This window comes from Raphanus sativus, chromosome 1 (genome assembly GCF_000801105.2).
Source record: "Raphanus sativus cultivar WK10039 chromosome 1, ASM80110v3, whole genome shotgun sequence".
Classification (NCBI taxonomy): domain Eukaryota; kingdom Viridiplantae; phylum Streptophyta; class Magnoliopsida; order Brassicales; family Brassicaceae; genus Raphanus; species Raphanus sativus.
Window position 1 is genome coordinate 25,920,864 of NC_079511.1, and position 21,701 is coordinate 25,942,564.

Genomic DNA, 21,701 nt, shown 5'->3' on the forward strand with positions numbered 1-21,701 from the left:
CACTCTCCAGATTTATAATCATTTTCATAAATACCTTAAATTTGTAATAAAAAAAATAAATCGACACTCCTAAATCATTTAAAAATGTTTTTAAAATAATTTATAAAACATTTATAAAAGTTTATAAATCCAACCTCACCTACTAAATAATAAATCCTAAAATAATCAATAATTCATAAACCTAAATGTTGGAATATTTTTATTAGGTTTATTTTTGGAGAGAGTAATCAACTTATGGTATATATTTTAAACAAATTTTCTTGTTTTATATAATTGGTGTTATTATTTTCTTTTACAAAGTCAATAATGTGTTTGAATGAATTATAAACGAAGAGAGAACTAAATAAAAAGAGTTAAAGCAAAAGGAATGAACCATTCAAGAACACTTTTAAGCCAATATGATACATACACCAACCGTTAAAACAGTTTAAATCTTGAACTTTGAAAGCATCTTTTTCCTTGGTGGAATTATGCATGTAAGATTTTATATTAAAAAGGATATGTAAATGCATTTATCATGCGATCAGATGCTTTGTATTTATGGTACAAAAAGAAATGAGGAAGTGAGCAATAAAGTCTCTAATCCTATAATAGATGCTTTGTACATTTACATATATACACAGTATGAGAGAGAGAGAGAGAGAGAGAGAGAGAGAGAGAGAGAGAGAGAGAGAAAGAGAGAGAGAGAGAGAGAGAGAGAGAGAGAGAGAGAGAGAGAGAGAGAGAGAGAGAGAGAGAATCCTTTCACTTGAAGGGTCATGGAGAGATCTTTTTTGCAGCATTTCCATTTTGGTAAATCCAATAAGTGAAAAGGTGTAATAATTAGCAATTTGGGGGTTAGCTTTTCGATTTTGCAAGCAAAGCTACTTCTCTTTTCGGGATCTTTTGTACATCCCGAGTCACTCAAACGATGGTATAATATCTACGAAAATAAATTAGTACTCCCTCTGTTTTAAAATAGATGAAGTTTTAAGATTGTGCACGATTATTAAGAAACTTGTTTTTTAATCTAAAAATTATTATTAAAATATAAATTAAAAATTGTTTAACCAATCACAAAATAGATTACATTTTATTATTGGTTACACAGTTTTTGATAAAGTTAAAAAGTACATTGATATACTTAAACATCAACTATTTTGAAACATTAGAAATTCCCTAAAACATCATCTATTTAGAAACGGAAGGAGTATTAATTAACAACTATCCAAATAGTCTGAAATGTCTTTGTTGTAAATGTAGATTTTGTTATAATAAGTTCTGCCATGTGAATTTTAGTTGCTTTTATGTAGGTTTCTATTTTTGACGTTTTTGCATTTTTTTCACCGATTTATATAAGTGTATTAAACTTAGTATTTAAAAAAATATCATCCGAGAAAAAATTATCCACTGAGTATTATGTTGCTTAACTGTGAAATTTAGATGATGAATTACAAAGTTTTCTTACATTTTTTAAAAAAATACAAAGAATTCTACAATACTGGTCAGTTGTAAAAAATCTTTTTATTTTCCTTAACTGTTTTTATTTTTTAAAAATCTCGTAATTTGGCATACTCGAGATGAGAATCTTAACGAGAGTTCCCATTTTACGCACCTAAAAATTGGAACCTATGAACATAATTCCTGCAAACGCATCAATTAACACAGTGGGCCATCTTCACGATCCACCGCACAAATATAAATATACATTCATAGATAACTATATAATATCTTGTCGACGAAGACGTGTGAATGGAGAAAATATATATTATACGGCTGATGTAAAACTGTTTTAAATTTTAGTGTATATATTTGTAGCGATACATTTAACTAGTAACTTTATCCTTCTCGCCTTCAACATTTTTAGTGCATTAACCGAACTAAAACCAAGTCTTAGTTTTTACTTTTAGAGTATACAGTTGAAATACCAAATGAAAATTAGTTATATCGTTGCAAAGTTATTAGAGTTATGAGTTTCAATGTTGTGGTTTATGGATCTTATATGACGTCATAAAAAAGGTATACATTACATGCATATATTTGAAAGTTTAGTTCGTATTTAACGTTTTGACTCGAAACATATAAGTTACATTAACAAAACTGTTTTTTTTTAATATATAATTAACCCTAAAACCGGCTTGAGGATTCTCATGGACCCTTGAATTGCTTGGTCGGTCCATCTTGATCTCCATCCATATATTTTATGTTAAATAAGATATGCGTGTACACACATATGCTAAAGCTAGTGTTGATTTTATTTAAGATAAAAATATTAAAATAATGCAAGCAATATACCTTCAGGTCAAGAGAAATGATATTTATTATTACCCATTGAAAAAGACTCATTTGATCGAGAGAGAAAAAGAATCTATCATATGAACCAAAAAAGCATCTTTCTATCTTATCAAATGCTTGCTTCCTTCAAATCCTCTAGCTCCTCCTCCGAAGATGCCACCACCGAGAACAATCCTCCTCCGTTATGGCTCGCCTCATCCTCAGCCGCAACATCAGCCGCTCATCACCTCCGTCGTCTACTATTCACAGCTGCTGATTTCATCTCTCAGTCAAACGTCTCCGCCGCTCAAAACTTACTCTCAATTCTCTCCACAAACTCTTCCCCTTACGGCGACTCCACGGAGCGGCTCGTCCATCTCTTCACCAAAGCCTTGTCCGTACGGATCGGCTTGACTGAATACACTGCCACGTGGACAACGAACGAAATGACTAGCTCCACGGTTTTTACCAGCAGTGTATGCAAAGAACAGTTCTTGTTTCGGACCAAGAACAACAACAACAACTCCGATCTCGAGTCTTGTTACTATCTTTGGCTGAATCAACTAACGCCGTTTATTCGGTTCAGCCATTTAACGGCGAACCAAGCGATCCTCGACGCGACGGAGACAAACAACGGTAACGGTGCTTTGCATATACTCGACTTAGATATATCACAAGGACTTCAATGGCCTCCACTGATGCAAGCCCTAGCCGAGAGATCATCGTCAAACCCTAGCAGTAGTACTCCAGCTCCTTCTCTCCGCATAACCGGATGTGGTCGAGATGTAACCGTATTAAACCGAACCGGAGACCGGCTAACCCGGTTTGCTAACTCTCTAGGTCTTCAGTTTCAGTTTCACACGCTTGTGACCGTTGAAGAAGACTTCACCGGACTTTTGCTACAGATCCGACTGTTAGCTCTCTCGGCCGTACAAGGAGAGACCATCGCCGTCAACTGCGTCCACTTCCTTCACAGATTCCTTAACGAAGATCACGGAGACATGTTCGGTCACTTTTTGTCGGCGATCAAGAGCCTAAACCCTAGAATCGTGACAATGGCGGAGAGAGAAGCGAACCATGGAGATCCTTCGTTCTTGACTAGATTCTCAGAGGCTGTGGATCATTATATGGCGATATTTGATTCGTTGGAAGCGACTTTGCCGCCAAACAGTAGAGAGCGGCTAACCCTAGAGCAACGGTGGTTCGGTAAGGAAATTTTGGATGTTGTGGCGGCAGAAGCGGCGGAAAGAAAGCAAAGACATCGGAGGTTTGAGGTTTGGGAAGAGATGATGAAGAGACATGGCTTTGTTAACGTGCCGATAGGAAGCTTTGCTTTGTCACAAGCTAAGCTTCTTCTTAGACTCCATTATCCTTCGGAAGGTTATAATCTTCAGTTTCTCAACGATTCTTTGTTTCTTGGATGGAAAAATCGTCTTCTCTTCTCCGTTTCATCGTGGAAATGATTTAGTAGAGAGAGATAGAGAAAAAAATATCTGATAATTTTTGGTGTTAGGGCAAACAAAAAATATAATTTTACAGATGACGACGGAGGACGGTGGCTCCGGCGATGAGGAATCTTGGGATGTGTGTCCTTTTTTGTTTCTTGGGAAGCTGAAACAAAGAGAACCTAATCTTTTGTGTTCAACCTACTAATATCTATTTTTTCAAACTCAATCTTAGGTGTATCGGTTAAACATATATAATCCCATATGTCTCTTTTCTTTTCATTTTTATTTGATTATTTTAGTTGATCCACTCGTATATTAGTTGCATTTTGAGATTTATTATATGCATCCACTGATCAGATTCGAATGTAATTTATATTTTCTATATTAATATATGATGATGATAAGTTTAATGGGTATTGTTCAAAAGAAAGTTTGTAATGGTAGGTGAGAGTTATATTTAACTAATTGGTTGAAAATTGTCCGATTTAAAATTAGTCACGTCATAGTTATAAATTTAAAGACCTTAAAATTTGTGGAAATGGCCTTATATTTGGACTCAACCGGTTTAATAATATAATCAGCACGAAAGAGTTGTTAATCTGTCTCTTCAATCTTTTGAGAGATTCCCCTTTCGCATGCTCTTTTTAATTTGTTTTGTAATTATATATATGACCGCCCTCTTTGTTGCACAAGTCTGTGCCTCGACTTTTTAAAGTTTTCGATTAGAATGGAACATTGTAGTTTAGGTTGCATGGAAGTTTCAACGGAAGTACGCTTCCCGCTTCGGAATCGAAATCGGAATCGGAAGCTTGTGGAAGCTTGCGGAAACTCGCTTCCAAAGCATTTCCAAAATATTTTCTTTAAATATCTTTTGGAAGCTTACGGTTCCATTTTGGAATCATGTTTCTAATTTTTAAGACATAATGGTATAAATCAATAAAAATATAAAATCATAGTTTTTAATTTATATAAAATCCAAAATTTAATAGTAATGAAATAGAGAGAATCGAAATATACAAACTCTAAAATTAATATTATAAATTATTCTTTTGTATTAAGGTTTTTATTAAAGATATATATATATATTAAAATATATTTTTTAAAATTATTTATGAAGTAATAAAAATAATTAATATAATAATTTATTTAAACTTATTTTATGTGTGTTTTCAAAGCTTTAATACAAAATCATTTGAAAATTATTATAAATGAATAAATGATTTATTTTAAATTTAAATCATATAATATTTAGTTTTAGATTTTATAAAATTTTATTATATTTTAATATATATATATATATATATATATATATAGACAGATAGATACACGCTTCCAACACGTATCCGCTTCCTAATTTTTTGAAAAATCTTGCTTCCACGTTTCCATACGCTTCCGATTTCACGTTTCCGCTTCTGTTTCCATGTAACATAGGTTTTTAATAGTCCTTCGGACCATCTATTCTTCTTTATTTTCATCTCCGTACTTTTTCTTTAAAATAGAAAATTTCTATATAATAGATAATTTTTTTCGAATATATATATGTATAATAGAATTCTTCTATTAATAAAAGAATATAGAGATATATTATTTCAACTTTTAAATATAGAGATAAAAATTAATATTCCTCTATATTTAAAAAAAAAATTATCATAAAGATATACATTAATTGGAGTTAATCTATCTTTATAATAGAAATTTTTATTTTAGAAGAAAATATATAAGCATACATTGGAGATATTTTTAGTCAATCCAAACAGTCAAAATACACGAGAAAAATAAAACTATCAATAATCCATCGTGCCTCAGAAAAGAACTTTTAAGTCATTTTTTCTCACTAATTTTTTAACCGTGCTTATTTTTATCATCAATTAAACATAAATTCAAAAGAATTTAGAAAATCTTTTGGCAAAAAAAGAAAAAAACTTTTAAGTCAAATTTGAAGCAGTTGACCATTCTGAGTTGTCTTTAATATATGTTTAGTACTAAGATGGTTCCAATACACAGCTCCTTAATTAAGAGTCAAAATGTTTCCGTTAAGAAGAATAGGGATAACTGTTAATCTCGATGTCCGGAGCACAGATAATTTTTTGATGTTTTTCGTTTATACTTCTATAAAAATCCAAACAAGTTTTGGTGGTATATTTTTTTTTTTTTTGTCGACAAGATTACAGACTCATGTGGACTCTGTAAACCAAACTGATTGCTCTGTATCCATATAGACAGTAAACGACGTCTGTTGCCTCACACCACATGCTAAGCTATCCGCCTTTTTGTTTTACGTCCTTGATATATGAATAATCTCTGAGCTGTGAAAACTTCTCTTGAGACTTCTGATGTCCTCTAAGTAGCTTGCAAAAGCTGGCCATTCTTCTGGTTCCGAAACCATTTTCACCAATTGAGAACAATCCGTTGCAAAAGTAACATTATACTGCCTTAAGTTCCTCATACATTTCATTGCCCATATGAGAGCCTCCACCTCCGTATGTAAGGGTGATTGACTTGCCCTTGTATTTCTAGCTCCCAGTAAACCTTTAAATCCTTCTAAAGTGATATACTATCCCTGACTGGAAAAGGTATCTTCTGATTTCCAAGATCCATCCGTAAAACACCATCGTCCCAGTCTAAGCGGTAAAACAGATTCAGATGCCTCTAAAACCTGATTCTTCTCTATTATAACTTGTTGTGCATCTGACCAGAGTAAAGATTCGGTCATAGCCAGTTTAAGGGTATCCCTTGGGTCTATGTCTAAATTACTAAATATCTTATTGTTTCTTCCTTTCCATATGTACCAAAGTATCTACGCAAAATGATGATCGTCCATTGCTGGTTTGATTCTCCAGAACAAATAATTCATATTCGTAAACAAGGATTGTCCTGGAAAATAATCCGGATGCGAAGGAATCCTCGATAGAGCCCAAACCTAGATTGCTGATGGGCATTCAAAAAATACATGATTTATAGATTCCTCAGCCGCTCCACATCTGTCACATCCAATATCTCCCTTGAGACCCCGGGTTTTTAATTTTTTTTTAACAGCTATACATCCTGACAACAACTGCCATAGAAAGTGTTTCATCTTTAGTGGACAACGCACTTTCCAGCAATATACTTTAAGATCCGTAACTATTGGACCAAACTCTATTATCCCTTTCCCTCTATCTAGATATGCTCTTTCTATTTGATATCCTGATTTAACCGTATATTTTCCATTCTTTGTAAAGTGCCAACCATCTCGGTCTGCTGTTTTGTACCCTACTCAAGGGTATACTTTCAACAATCTTAACATCCGCAGGTTCCATTATTTTCTGTAAAGCCACTGAGTTCCAAGTACGCGACGAGTTATCAATGAGAGAGTCGACCGTAAGATCTGGTAAGAGAACATTTTGGCTTTTATTTGCTGGTCTCGAGCGGTTGGTTGGGAGCCATAGATCATTCCATACTGATATAGAAGATCCTGATCCCACCTTTTTGATTAGTTCTTTACTAACCAGAAATCTAGTAGAGATTATACTGCACCATCCATAGTCATGGACGAGTTTTGGTGGTATCTATTGACAATTTCACATTTTCAAAAGTTTTTACGTTGTTTTATATAATTAATGTATCAATTTAATTAAAAGTAAAACATGGTTAATTTACTAAGATAGTTTGCTCGCGTTTAATAATACCGAATAATAATAATAATACCGACTTCTTCTTTTTTTTCAAATCTTCTCATTTATTCTTCGAGTTTTCGGATTTTACGGACTTAGCGATCATGATTTGCATCATTGCAGGATGCATTTTCTGCTATCCAATTGTCTCCAGTAATTAACCTTTTGTGGAAACCATTTTTGAGAAGGTTATGAAGCCAAGATTTCTCTTGGTAACTAAAAGAGAGAGCATTCGGTCACAAGTTGATTTCTCATGATGTGTATGGAAGTTGTTATGGTGCATATCATTGCGTTTTCCATATAGTATAAGCGATTATTGAAAAACTAAATGGAGGAGAATGTACACCAAACGACCAAACCTATGGATAGAAAGATACTACAAAGTATCATCGTACTCCAGGTTAAAAGGCCATGCGTCTTTATGGTTTCAGTTTATGATTTGCACATATTTACAAATCTATTTGAAAAGATTTCTATATGTTTTGTTGATAAGATGAAAACAACTCATAGAGTCTTACCAATTAAAGTGGATATAAATATATAAACAAAATTTTTTGGACTATATATTCATTAAATAAAGTAATATAGATTTATATATCACTAGTTGTATAGTCATATGAAAGACCGAAGCCAACTCTCTTTTACGTCGACGAAAGCCTATCCGACCAAATTAAAGTTAAACTAACTACTAATATCTACCACTAATTAGTATCATAATCCTTGCTTGGACAACTAAGAAACCACCATTTGGATGCCAAAAGAGAAGCGATCTGATTAATTAATTATTAGAATTAGTGTCGATTGACAAAAGAAATCTTAAAAGGAATAATCAAACAGCCACTGGTTTCCTCTTGTTTCCCGAAAATTCTTTTTCATTGTCGAGTTTTAAAATGTCGTTAATTCCAAGAAAGGTACTGATCGCTAATTTATCAATAAAGTTGTTAGTACCACTTAGGCTTATACTGGGAGAGAGTAGATTAATAGGGTAAAAAAATGAATGTGTCTTTGGGGAAGAAACAGGCAATGAAAACCCTAAAAGGTGCCGATTTGTCGGGTGAAACAAAAGCATCAAAGTTGTCAAAAATAAAACAAAAGGGTGTGTTTATTCATACTTATGTTAGATGCTGTACTAAATTTTAGTTAATATGAAAATGTGTTTCTCTTTAGTAAATACTAAATAATCATGCTAATAGATTTTAATTAATGAAACACAAACACACAAGTCGTAGTTCATTGGTATCTCCTACGTCTCTCGTGTCTTGTTGCCTCCTTCTCTTCCCGTTGTTTCATACCCTTTTGTTCACTCTTTGCCCTAGCACATTTATTGATTTATATACATAAGACGAAGACATTGCGCACATATCTATACACCCGCATACGCGTCTAGATATGTCTGAATTCAAATGAAATGATAGGATTAATTTAGATCCGATCTTTGTGATCAACCATACACGAACACGAGTCCATGCACTATGGTTGAGATAGATTTCCATTACTACTTTCTATTTGATCCATCTTGTTTTTATTCTTTTTTTTTGCCAAGATGGCTCAGGCTTAGATCCTTTGAAAAACTTTTGATCATTTATGATATTCACAGTTTAGCAAAAAAAACATATATACTAAGGAAATTAACGAGAACATGTTTACTTCACTTATACCGGCATTTCTCTGTGCATCATGCATATATAGCTACCATGCTTATACGTAGATTCGTTATTAATATCTATTTATTGATTAGTACATGTTCCAAGGTACCTATATTACCTTACAAACTAGGTAATAACCCGTGCCTTACACGGTATAAGATTATTAATTTTGTTATCTTTTTAATAGACATGAATATTCAAGTACCCGTCGAGTACGGATACACACTTTCAGAATATCAGATTTTTCGAATTTGAAAATTAGGTCCCGATCGGGTATTACAAAATTATAGGTGGGGATCGAGTCGGGTCTTTCCTGGTTCGGATGAGTTCGGTTTTGATGTAAAAAAACCAAAAATAACTGAATAACTAATGTATCTGAAACGGGTTCGGATAATAGTACCCAAAGTAACCATATTACCCGATTTGATTCGGATATTTTGTATCCAAACTACCAAAATATACTAAAAATAACTAAAATTACTCATTAGACACGTTTTTTGGATATTTTGTTCCAAACTATCATATTTTATCCGAAAATACACAAAAATGATTAATATATCTAATTTATAATTATAATTTTTTTAAAAAAACAATTATATATATAATTATAAATAATAGTTTTAAGTATATATTTATCGGATATCTTCGGATACTCATTCGGTTCTCGGTTCGAATCGGGTTGAGTACTGGTTCTTCGGATACATCAGTTTAGGATCCATTCAGTTATTTATCCCCGGTCTGATCAAATTCGGGACTCTGATTTTTGTGTCGGTTTTTGATCGGTTCTTCGTTCTGGATATTTTGCTCAGTCCTACTTTTTAAAATAAAAAATATTATATCTGTTTAATCTGTATATTTGTTCGATATTACATTATTTTTATTTTAACCTCCTAAAATATAGATACCATTCTAAATCTGGTTGACTTAATATACTACTAAAGCTATCATATTTTGAATATTTTACGTGGGATGCAAATTTTGCAATAAAATGAATGTGCCTGCGAATATAGAAACACTGTATTATATCTTACGTAATTCTTAAAATATTTATTAGGCTTTCTATATTTTTAGTGTTTTTAAAACCGGACATGCGACCGAACCGGAAATATTTTGGATCATGCGTCATTGTGGTTCGACCAGGTTCGGTCGGTTCGATTAATCTAAACTGAATTTATTATTTTGTAAATACTACGTATATTTTTTTCAAAGATAGATCATATTAAATAAAATGTTTCAATACGGATATTAATGTAACTAAAAGGCAATATATAAATTTGACTGTAAAGAAGTGACGAAGAATAAACAGTATATATATATCATATACACCGATGGATACGTGGCAGTCTCAGAATAATTTGAGAATGAGCATTCACACTTTATATAAATGTTTTCACACTCTACATAAATGTGTTTACAATATGTATTTTATGTTTTCGTTTTTTAATATAAAACTCACATGTAAGATTCAGAAAAATATGAATATAAAATCTAATTCTACAATAGGATATTAAGATATGATAAAAAATAACCTAAAACCTACTAATATCTAAATTAGTGTTGTTCAATATATAAAACCGAATATTATCGAATCGAACAGAAATAGATAATATGGTTTTGTTTTGGTATATACAATACAAACCGAATGGATGTGATTTTATAAAAATTGTAGGATTGAATATGGTTTGATTTATAACCAATTAACCCGAACAAAACCGATCAAAAGTAGAATCATGTAAAATATGTATATATTTATAATTATAACGACGTATGAATGTAATAATAAAATCAAAACTATAAATGTCAACTATTCACTGCGTGATAAAATAATGACAACATTTTCCATTAGGGACCAAACCAAAATGTGCTGCATACTCTGTTTCTTATTGTGTTCTCATTTATTTATCTTCCCTAATAAAACTCATCAGTACACTCCAGTGTCTTTTCTCGGTCAACTCTCTTCCTCCTCTTTTTAATTCCTTTCAGACCAAACAATAAAACTCAAAAGATAAACTGAGAACTCCCCGGAGACAAAAAAACGGTAACTTCTCGTTCTACCCTTTTCCTTCTTCTCCTTCCTCCTCACTTTCTCCGCCCAAATGACTGGAAACTTCAAATGCGGCGAACCAGGTGACTCACCCTCTACGTGTCGCTCTCTCGTAGATTACTCAAGCAAGCAAGGCACAACCTACGGCAATATCAAAACTCTCTTCGCTGTGAAGAAGCTCCGTTCGATCTTCGAATCCAACCTCCTCCCACTCTCCACCCAACGCACTCAGTGCGTGAACCCGAACCAGGTCGTACACGTCCCAGTCCCTTGCTCTTGCTCAAACAGAACTGGCGTATCGAACCGGACTCCGGTTTACACCGTCAAGAAGGGAGACACGCTCTTCTTCATCGCATCTGAGATTTTCGGAGGGTTGGTTCAGTACCAGAGGATCAGTGACCTGAACAAGATTTCCGACGCAAGCGAAATCGATGTTGGTCAAAGGTTTTGGATCCCTTTGCCTTCTATGAGATCTATATGAATAACATGAACATAATTATCTAATCTAACTAAATTTTTGTCTCATTCATCGACAGAGACACTAAAGAGAAACAGAGAAATCCCTATATAACATACCGACGTGCATTGTATTTTTTTATCCCCTTGCTGAAATTGTTCGAGCATGAAAAAAAAATGGTTACGTTTTTTGTCATTAAAGCAAATAAGGAAAAAAAGCTAAGAATTAAATGATCCGTTTTTTCTTAAAATCGCTCCCAGAGTGACACGTGGAATGAAGTTTTCTCATGCATTCTCACCAAAATCGTTTAAGGAAAGCCTTAAAAATGCTTCTCCTTTAATATATAAAGGATTATAAGGATTGGAAAGAAAAAACATACAGTATTTCTCAAAAAAAAAAGCCATACAGTATGTAGTGTTAGTGATAATCTATCTTATTAAAACAGAAACATTCTATTGGACTTAATATTTATTTTGTAAGTTTTTAAATTAAATACACATTTATACTTTATAGTTAAATCTACATTAATCACTAATGTTCCTTTCTTTATAATACTATCCATGTTTCCAAACAATATATTTATTTCTTTATACTATTATCACTATTTCCAAACAATATATTTTTTATACTACTATCAATGTTTCCAAACAATACCATAATTAATTTTAGTTATTTTATATCTATCATTTTCTCTTTAAAATTTTGTAGAAACGTCATAATTTCATAAATTGTAAAATAATGAACTTTAAAATTTGGATTATAAGATTACAAATTATGAAAAAATTATAATTTAAATCAAATTAGATTACATATTGATCATCTATCAGTTCAATCAATTAGTCTCGGATAGTAATTTTTTTAATATAAATATTTTAAAAACCTAAATTGAATTGTCAGATCTCCGGATTAACCGGTGTAATCACAATCGGGTTGAATTTAAAACACTAATTTAAATGCAAAAATATTTTAAATACACACTCTTTAAAAATTAACAAAATATTTATTAAGTTATTAGTGAAATTTTTCATCGTAAAATATTCCACGCTTCCAAAGTGCGGATCAAGATCTAGTGTTATTTAATATTTTAACATCAGTATGTAGTAAGGAATTAATAATACATATATCATTATATGGACTGAACAAAAACATTATTATCCCTACAAATTCCACACTTTTCTCATGTAAGTATATATATCAAACATCAAATAATTATGACAAGACGGTGAGATTTAATATGTAACGAAGATGACGTGCGTCGTCATGAGCTGAAAGACAATTTTGCGTGTGGATAGAATCCAAAACTTCACCCAACAAATTAAGTAGCATATATATAAATAAATATTAAAATTTGTAAATATTTCAAAGAGAAAAAAGAGAGGAAATGGATTTAGGGTTTTAGGTGAAAAATAAATATTTCATATGCCTACTGACAGAAGCAATCCCTCATGCTCTTCTACACACCCACTCTCTTTTTACTTCCATCCATCAATCTCAATCCTTTTTTTTTGTCTTGACTTTTTTTACCTTTTTTGTTCATATAAGTTTACGAATTTTAATATGTTGGCTAAGGTCAAATGATTTTCCCTGCTAAATAAACTTGGTTCCTTCTCATATTATTTACGTTTGAATAAATATCTGCCATAAAATTGAAATATAACTAACTACGTACGTAAAGTATATGTATTAAGCGTACAAGAATTTTGTTTTTTATATATATTTTTAAGATTCTATGTTACTATTTAATGTGACTGGAATAAAGTTATGTCTTGATGGAAAATAAAATACGACTTGGTAGAATACAGATTAGAATATTGTAAACGATAATAAGGGATTGTAAAGGAGAAGACAATACTCTGGTTTCCGGGTGTTTGGTTTCTTAGACCGACACGTGATGTTAATTCAGGTTACATTTGTCGTTAATCTGCAGATAACTGACTGCCTTCTTTGATTTAATTAAATCAGAAATTGTTATCTTGTTTATTAGTAATTAACGAACTATTAATCAGTTTGACTATTTAATTAATCATAAGTCAAATCTTAAAAGCAATCACCAGATTTCAAGTGAATGCTGCCATCTGCCAAAGCTAACACATAGGCACTTTGAGATATAAGACTAGAACGAATCAAATAAAAAAAATCTATACTTGAGTTAACGACTTTTTTTCTTTGGACAATGAAACTTAAATAGTTTACATTTATATTCTGTTCAAATATGAAACAACTTTTTTTGCTATGTTTATATTATTAAAAATGCCATTGAATTTCTTAGACTTTTTAATTTTTTTTGTGACAAATAAATTCAATTTAAATGGCCGAAACGATGGCTCAACTAGATACCTATTACAAAGAGAAAGGAATGGAGGACTCTCTTTGTCATTATATCGGTTTCAGAGCTTTTCACTCGAAAGAAATGAGAAAGATATTTTTGTAAAAACATAAAATAGTTTTTGTAAAAACATTAGATCGAATATTGTGAACGTTTCCAATGATCTTCTTTATCTAATAACTACCCTTCGGGCGGGATTTTCTTCATAAACTTAAATTGTCAAAAAGAAAATATATTTAATGTTATCTATTATTAAAATAAAATAGTTTAAATTTGTCTCTCGATCTATTTTGATGTATAAAAATAATAGATGTATTGTAATTTTTTTGATAATTTGGTTATTTTTTAATATTATATGAAAATCGATTTATATAGATTGTTGATTACATGTTTAGAAAATTTTAAGGAATCTCTCTCAGTTAATATTGAAAAATTTGAAGTAATATGAAATGTAGATGATATTTGTTGTACACTTTAGATAAAATGTACTTGTATACTTTGTGAAATTTATTTTTATTTGCAAAACATTATTAAAGTAATAAATTAATTTAATATTTTACATGATATGAATGTATGTCATATTAAAAAAATTACACAGTACTTAAAGTAATTAAAATAGGCTTTTACAAAAATCAAATGGTAATATTTAGAATACTTCTGAGTTAAAAAATTAATGATAGTGTATCCTGGAATACTTTTAGAACACGCTAACAGTTAGTTGCATTTTTGCAAGAAAAGAATGTAGAATTTTCAAAAAAAAAACTGAATAGGAAATATAGTTTAGAAATTAAATATGTATAACTATAAAAAATATTTTTAATACGACCCGAACATTAAACGAAACTGAACTACTTTCACAACATTGGGTTATTGGATCGACCGCATGCGAATGGCAAATTAATAAATAAATTAATTTTCTTATATAATAAAATATTACATATTAAATACATAAGAGGTATTTTATGTTTAAAAATATAAAAATACTTAAATTTAGTTTTTATCTTTTTTCATCTCACATACACAATATCAAAAAATAATTTAAACTATTTGTAATTTTGGAATATTTAATAAAAGATATCAAGAATTAAAATCCATAAGTATTTAAATCTATAATTTGAATAATAAAATTAAACCTAATTACTTTTTTAGAGTACAAAACCTAATTAAAAAAGTAATTAAAAACTGATAAAATAAACAAAAAATCATCTATTGGATCAACTATGGTTCAGTCGGTAGCCAGTTTTTGGATCTTAACGGATTTGTGTGAGTTTTATCAGGTTTTTAGATATTGATTTTTATAAAATTTAAATTGGATTATATAACCGGTCACCGAATTTACCGGTTTCCTCGTAGATCCTTTTCGGGTTTTAAAACACTAACGACAACTAATTTAATGTGTAAAATCATTTTTGTTATCTATTTTTAGTTGAAAAATGATAATTATCCCCAACACAAAAAATATTCTTAGAATACTTTAACAGTTGGTAAAATTTCTATAAATATGGAATACAGAATTTTCACACGAAATAGAATTTTTTTAGATATTATCCAAATCTATGTTTTTCCGAATATTCTATATTAGTTATGCATATATTGATAAAAGTCATTTTCAGATCTGGAAAAGATATTAAGGAAACAAAGTAAACAACGATTCCAGAATTTTCTTACTACTTAATTTGCTTTTATTAGATATTTAAGTATGCACCAAGATGTGATCTTATACTAATTTTATACTATGGTTTCAAAAAGTGTAACAAAATTATAGTGTAAACTATATACTATCTTAAAAACCGGTTTACTATTGTACGATGTACATATATTACTCATACGTATATATTAATCTTAATAAACTATTTAGCTACTCTGGTTTATATCAGATTTTAATATTTACTATGGTTTAGATTAGTTTCACAAATTTATTTATAAACTTTACACTAACACACAGACTGGTTATAGTATACTGACACACAATCCGGTTATACCAAAATTAAAACTTTTAAATATTCTAACAATCAGTTGTATTTTTATGGAACGTAAAGTTTTCAAAAATATTGAATAAGAAATTGTTATCCATTTTCCAAACCAATACCCCTTTTGACAAACCAATCGTATATGGAAAAAGAGGAAATTGCCAAATATGATTCACAACTTGATTTTAAATGCAAAAGTATATCCAAACTTGAATTAAATGCAGAATTAACTTAAAAGACTATTGAAATTACAACCAGTCCCTTGTGACCAAACAAAGAAAAACAGTTTTTTTTACATTTTTAACCCCAATAAGTCTTCTACCCAGACGATTTTCAAGTAAGTCGTCCAGACGACTTACTTGAAAATCTTCTGGTATAGTTAATCTTAAAAATAACTTAATTTTTTTTTAAAAAATATTTTGATAAGTGAAAAATTGAAATCATGTAATTAAGATATGTTAAAGTGTTATAAATTAAAATAAAACAAAAGTGAATTGTTTTCAACATAGATGAGTGAAAGTAGTGAATCATGATATTCTTTGGTTTAGGTTTTGCCATCATATGTTGTAGTATTGTATGTGTTCTTAGGGTTAGATTTTGGAAAGTATAAAAGTATTTTTGAAAAATATGAAATTTACCCAAATGTGTTTATTTATGTGTATAGTAAACACTAAGCAAGTTTAATTTGATTTTATAACGTGTTTAGTTAGTTAATTTTAGTCAATTTAGTTTAGGGGTTAAATTTAGGGTCTCGACGACTTACAAGTAAGTCTTCTAGACAACTGGACAACTTACAAGTAAGTCTTCTAGACGACTGGACGACTTACAAATAAGTCTTCTAGACGAGACGACTTACAAGTAAGTCTTTTGGACAAGATGACTTACTTGAAAGTCTTCTGGTATAGTTGATCTTAAAAATAATTTATAAAATTTGTAAAAATATTTTGATATGTGAAAAATTGAAATCATGTAATTAACATATGTTATAAATGATAAAAATTAAGATACAATAAAAGTGAATTGTTTTCAGATAAGTGAAAGTATTTAGTTTCCCGCTAAAAATATTTAGTTTCCCGCTAAAAATATTTGAGTTTCCCGCTAAAAATATTGAAGTCTTCTGAATCTAAAATATTTAACCTAATTGGATTTTTTGTCTCCCTATATAAAGAAAAAATTACACATTCTCTCTCTTCCTCTCAAATGGCTGCAACAAAAATGTAATATTCATCATTCTAAAACTCCAAACATCTCTCTAATCTCTTTGAACTTATAAACACCAAGCTTTATATCAATTGATTGTTTTTGTCTCATGTCTTTCTCACTAATTTATCTTGTTTTTACAGGTTTTTCATCACATGATTCTCATCTTCCACTCATTTAAAGGTAGATCTATTAATTTTAGATATGTATTTTTATGTCTCATTTTTCTTCATTTTGTAACTTCTTATTGCATAAAGTTCTTAACTTTTTTCTCAAACTAATACTCTCCAATACCACTCTAATTTCTTAGACTTCAAAACACCAAACTTTATATGAATTTTTTAGTTTTGTCTCATGTCTTTCTGAATAATTTATTTTTTTGCAGGTTTTTAATCAGATGGTTCTCAACTTCCACTTGGATATGTACGTTGTCTGTTCTATATAAGTATGTCTATCTAATCTTCCACTCATTTTCTATGTTTTTAAGCCATTTGAACGTTTTTGGTTGTGCAGATTTTTCAGATCTGGATATACAGGTTTTTTGGAAGACTTCTGGGACGACTTCCAGGAGGTCTAGACGACTTCCAGGAGATCCAGAAGACTTCCAAGAGGTCCAGACGACTTACAAGAGGTCCAGACGACTTACAAGAGGTCCAGACGACTTCCAGGAGGTCCAGAAGACTTCCAGGAGGTCCAGACGACTTCCAGGAGGTCCAGAAGACTTCCAGGAAGTCCAGACGACTTCCAGGAAATCCAGAAGACTTACAGGAAGTCTTCTGGATCTCCTGGAAGTCGTCTGGACCTCTTGTAAGTCGTTTGGACCTCTTGGAAGTCTTTTGGACCTCCTTGAAGTCGTCTGGACCTCCTGGAAGTCTTCTAGACCTTCTGAAAGTCGTCTGGACCTCTTGTAAGTCGTCTGAACCTCTTGTAAGTCGTCTGGATCTTATGGAAGTCTTCTGGACGTCTTGAAAGTCTTCTCGACGTCCTGGAAGTCGTCTCAACCTCCTAGAAGTCTTCTGAAGAAGTCTTCTTCCATATTAAGTGGAGTCTAAGCTTGTCTTTGTAGAGAAATGATATATAATAGTTTGTTTGTGGTATGTTTTGTGATTTGCATGTATACTCCCTTAGTTGTGACTTTTTTGTAAAATCATTAATAATGTTTCCCAAGATGTAATATATGTAATAAATAAGAATGTTGGTAGCCTCATACTGATACAACATTTTAAGAAGCATTTTAATCATTGTTCCAACTCATAACAATAATCATTATTGGTTTCTATAACAAAAATACTTATGTGATGGAAAAAATAATAGTAACTAGTCAAAGCATATCACATTTTTTACAAGTTTGTGTTGAAAATGTTTTTTTGTAGAAGACTTACCAGTAAGTCGTCTGGTAAATCTTTTGTGTATAAGAATTATCAGACGACTTACTGGTAAGTCTTCTGTAATTGTTAAATCTTCAGACTTGTATTGTTTTATACGCAACATATGGATGCTTTTATTCTCCATATAATGCATGTATCTAACGCGTCATCTGCAAAAATTCAAAATAAAACACATTAATAAAGATAGAACATGTATGAGTTAAAACCATATTAGCTAGAAACTTTGAGTAACATGAATATTGGTAACCTCATAAATATCACCAATTATGTTATAAATTTCATTCAGTATCCCCAATATTGATTAATATACATGAATTAATAAGAAAATGTTAAAAAGTCTTTATATTATTAGATAAAATGAAAGTTTACTAAACATAAGTCTGGAAAACTTACTAGTAAGTCGTCTGGAAGACTTACACGTAAGTCGTCTGGAAGACTTACAAATAAGTCGTCTAGAGAGGTCATTTTTGCAATTGACTTTTAAATGGGACGACTTACTTGTAAGTCGTCCAATTTTGTTTGTTAAAAAAAACTCCAGACGAGTTACCAGTAAATCGTCCAGGATAAACAGGTTATTTTTGCATTTGACCGAATTGTGTCATATATTTGACTTTTCCTGGACTACTTACTTGTAAGTCGTCTATGAGAAAACAATAAACTCAATATTTTATTATTTCTAGACGACTTACAAGTAAGTCTTCTCAGGTTAGTTTTGCAATTGGAAAATAAAATTTAAATATTTAATTTTTTCTAGACGACTTAGTTGTAAGTCGTCTAGTCAGACGACTTACTTGAAAGTCGTCTGAGATAAGCAAGGTTTGACCAGAATCTCAGAAAAAAATTCTGGACGACTTTAAGTAAGTCGTCTGACTGGACGAGTTACAGTAAGTCGTCTAGGAAAAATTAAATATTTAAGTTTTATTTTCCAATTGCAAAACTAACCTGAGAAGACTTACTTGTAAGTCGTCTAGAAATAATAAAATATTGATTTTTCTGTTTTCCCAGAGACGACTTACAAGTAAGTCGTCGAGGAAAAGTCAAATATCTGACACAATTCGGTCAAATGTAAAACTAACCCGTTTATCCTGGACGACTTACTAGTAAGTCGTCTGGAGTTTTTTTTTTTTACAAACAAAACTGGACGACTTACAAGTAAGTCATCCAGTTTGACCAGAAAAGTTATCCTTAAGTCTTCTACAGCCAGAAGACTTACAGGTAAGTCCTTCTAGGCGAACATATCTGGAAAAAAATCAATTTCATATCTTAAATTAGCCAGATGACTTCTTTAGCACACATAAGTCTTCTCCAACCACATAGAACCTCAAACGAAAGTAACCCACCAAAAATCATAAGCTTGAATGGTTCTATCAACCATAAAAAATTTATAATCAAAAACTTGAGTTTTTGGATGAATATGGAGACAAAGTGAAAGAGATGTTGTTTTTAGTTCATAACAATTGGAAAAAAGAGAGTATAAATCGATTTGAGATGCATTAAGAGCTTCAAATTGGTTGTTCATGGTGGTTAGGGTATTGATGACAATGATAATCTTGTAAATACTTGAAGATGATGAGGTTGAGAGAGTAAAAATGTCATTTAAAAATAAAAAATTAGTGGCATTTTCGTAAATAATGTGAACTTGTAGGGTGAAAAGGACAAAAGAAAAATTCAAAAAAGCATATGTTAGTTTTGTGTTTGACTTTGAGTTCTGAGTCAATTTTGCAAAAAATCCATGAAAAAATCAAATATATGATTTAGTTAGATCTTATTAATGGATTAGTTTTTTTTTATTGACAACGTAATGGATTAGTTAGTTTTACATATTAATAAGATTGATGAATATATCCAAATTTAAATAACAATCTTTATATAGTAGTAGATAAAAATATGATTCTAAATTAATAGATTAGATTATTGTTGATTACTCTATAACGAGAACTAAGTTGTTGGAGTACACCTAAGTTAAAAAAAAACTCAAAGATCGCTGCCATCCCAAGAGCCGATCCCACTGCGAGGGTTTCTACAATTAGGGATGGAGAAAATTGGGAAAGTGAGTCATGGGGGAGTTATCAAATTGTGCTTTGGGTCGCTTGTAGTTATTATTTGTGGAGTGGATCGCGACACCATTTGACCTTATCAGGGATGAGTTGATGAAATCTGAGACCTCAGATCTATGTGTATGGGTTCAGATGAACGATTCCAAATATATTAAATCAACTTGTATAAAATTAATAAAGATTGATATAAAAAAATTAATAATTATCAGAGAGTAAAATTAAACAGTATTTTAAAATTCGTAGATATATAAAATAAATTAATAACATTACGATTAAAAATTATACTTTTTAATTGTTGTAAAAGATTTTAAAATCTTTTTAGTAATAAATTGTATAATTATTTAAAGTATAGAAATCAATAATATTTCAAAATTTATAAAATATAATTATATTTTTATTATTATATTATATTATTTAGTGTCATATTTTAAATATTTACTTTAGTGATAGTGTTCAATTTTCAACCATATTCTAAGAGTTTACTAAAAATATTAATAAACATTAAATTTAATTATCTATGTCGTATTTAATTATAAACATCTCATTATTATAGCATGTCATGTCATATTAATTTAGTAAAAATGATTGTATATAAGATATTGTATGTGTCAAAATCAATTTGCAAATAATGTAATTTACCAAAAATATTAATAAGCATTAAATTTAATTGGTGATGACTTGCTTGGACCTGGAGCGGTGAAAATTAACCCTACTGATGGGTTTATAATTGGATCCCCTGAGAAAACAGCTGAGGGAAATGCTGCTGGAATGCTTGACAGAAGTGATATCGAGCCTGCTCTTCCACCTGTTGGACCTGTGTCAGGTGGATCACAACAGCTGAGAATGAACCAGTAATGGAGGATAAGCAGGAGGAGAAGAAGCCATATATTACTCAACGTCACTGCTTAAGAACCTAAGCTCAAATTGGACAAGTGACAACCTCAACTCTATCCCATCTCTGTTTTTTTTTTAAATGTTTTCACTACATTTCGTTTAGCATGATTTTGTTTTTAATGGTTTATGTTCTTACACTTTTCCACAGATGTTACATTCTACGCATACTCATGTTAACCTTATACTAAATATGACGACAAGATAGCCACTTATAACTAGATTTCCATAATGACAGTCATAAACATGCTTCTTATAAACCAGGAACATACGGAGAAGTAATGTACACGTTACTTCGAACCTACGAATCTTCAACTAAGTTTATAACTCTGAAATTAATGTCAATGCATGCAAGCTGCCTAACTCTA

The 21,701-nt window shown here is 30.9% G+C and overlaps 2 protein-coding genes across 2 annotated transcripts; both read left to right on the forward strand.

Annotated features, from left to right (window-relative positions):
- The first annotated feature begins 2,318 nt into the window (after positions 1-2,318).
- Positions 2,319-4,004, forward strand: LOC108854307 (scarecrow-like protein 18). The gene has a single exon (XM_018627834.2). The coding sequence runs from the start codon at positions 2,355-2,357 to the stop codon at positions 3,714-3,716; it is 1,362 nt and encodes a 453-aa protein (XP_018483336.1). The 5' UTR covers positions 2,319-2,354; the 3' UTR covers positions 3,717-4,004.
- Positions 4,005-11,096: 7,092 nt separating this feature from the next.
- LOC108849943 (lysM domain-containing GPI-anchored protein 2-like) lies at positions 11,097-11,525 on the forward strand. The gene has a single exon (XM_018623544.1). The coding sequence runs from the start codon at positions 11,097-11,099 to the stop codon at positions 11,523-11,525; it is 429 nt and encodes a 142-aa protein (XP_018479046.1).
- Positions 11,526-21,701: the final 10,176 nt, after the last annotated feature.

What these genes read in the sequence shown, in the direction of transcription:
- LOC108849943 (XM_018623544.1), top strand. Translation starts at nt 11,097, where the DNA reads ATGACTGGAAACTTCAAATGCGGCGAACCAGGTGACTCACCCTCTACG.
- LOC108854307 (XM_018627834.2), top strand. Translation starts at nt 2,355, where the DNA reads ATGAACCAAAAAAGCATCTTTCTATCTTATCAAATGCTTGCTTCCTTC.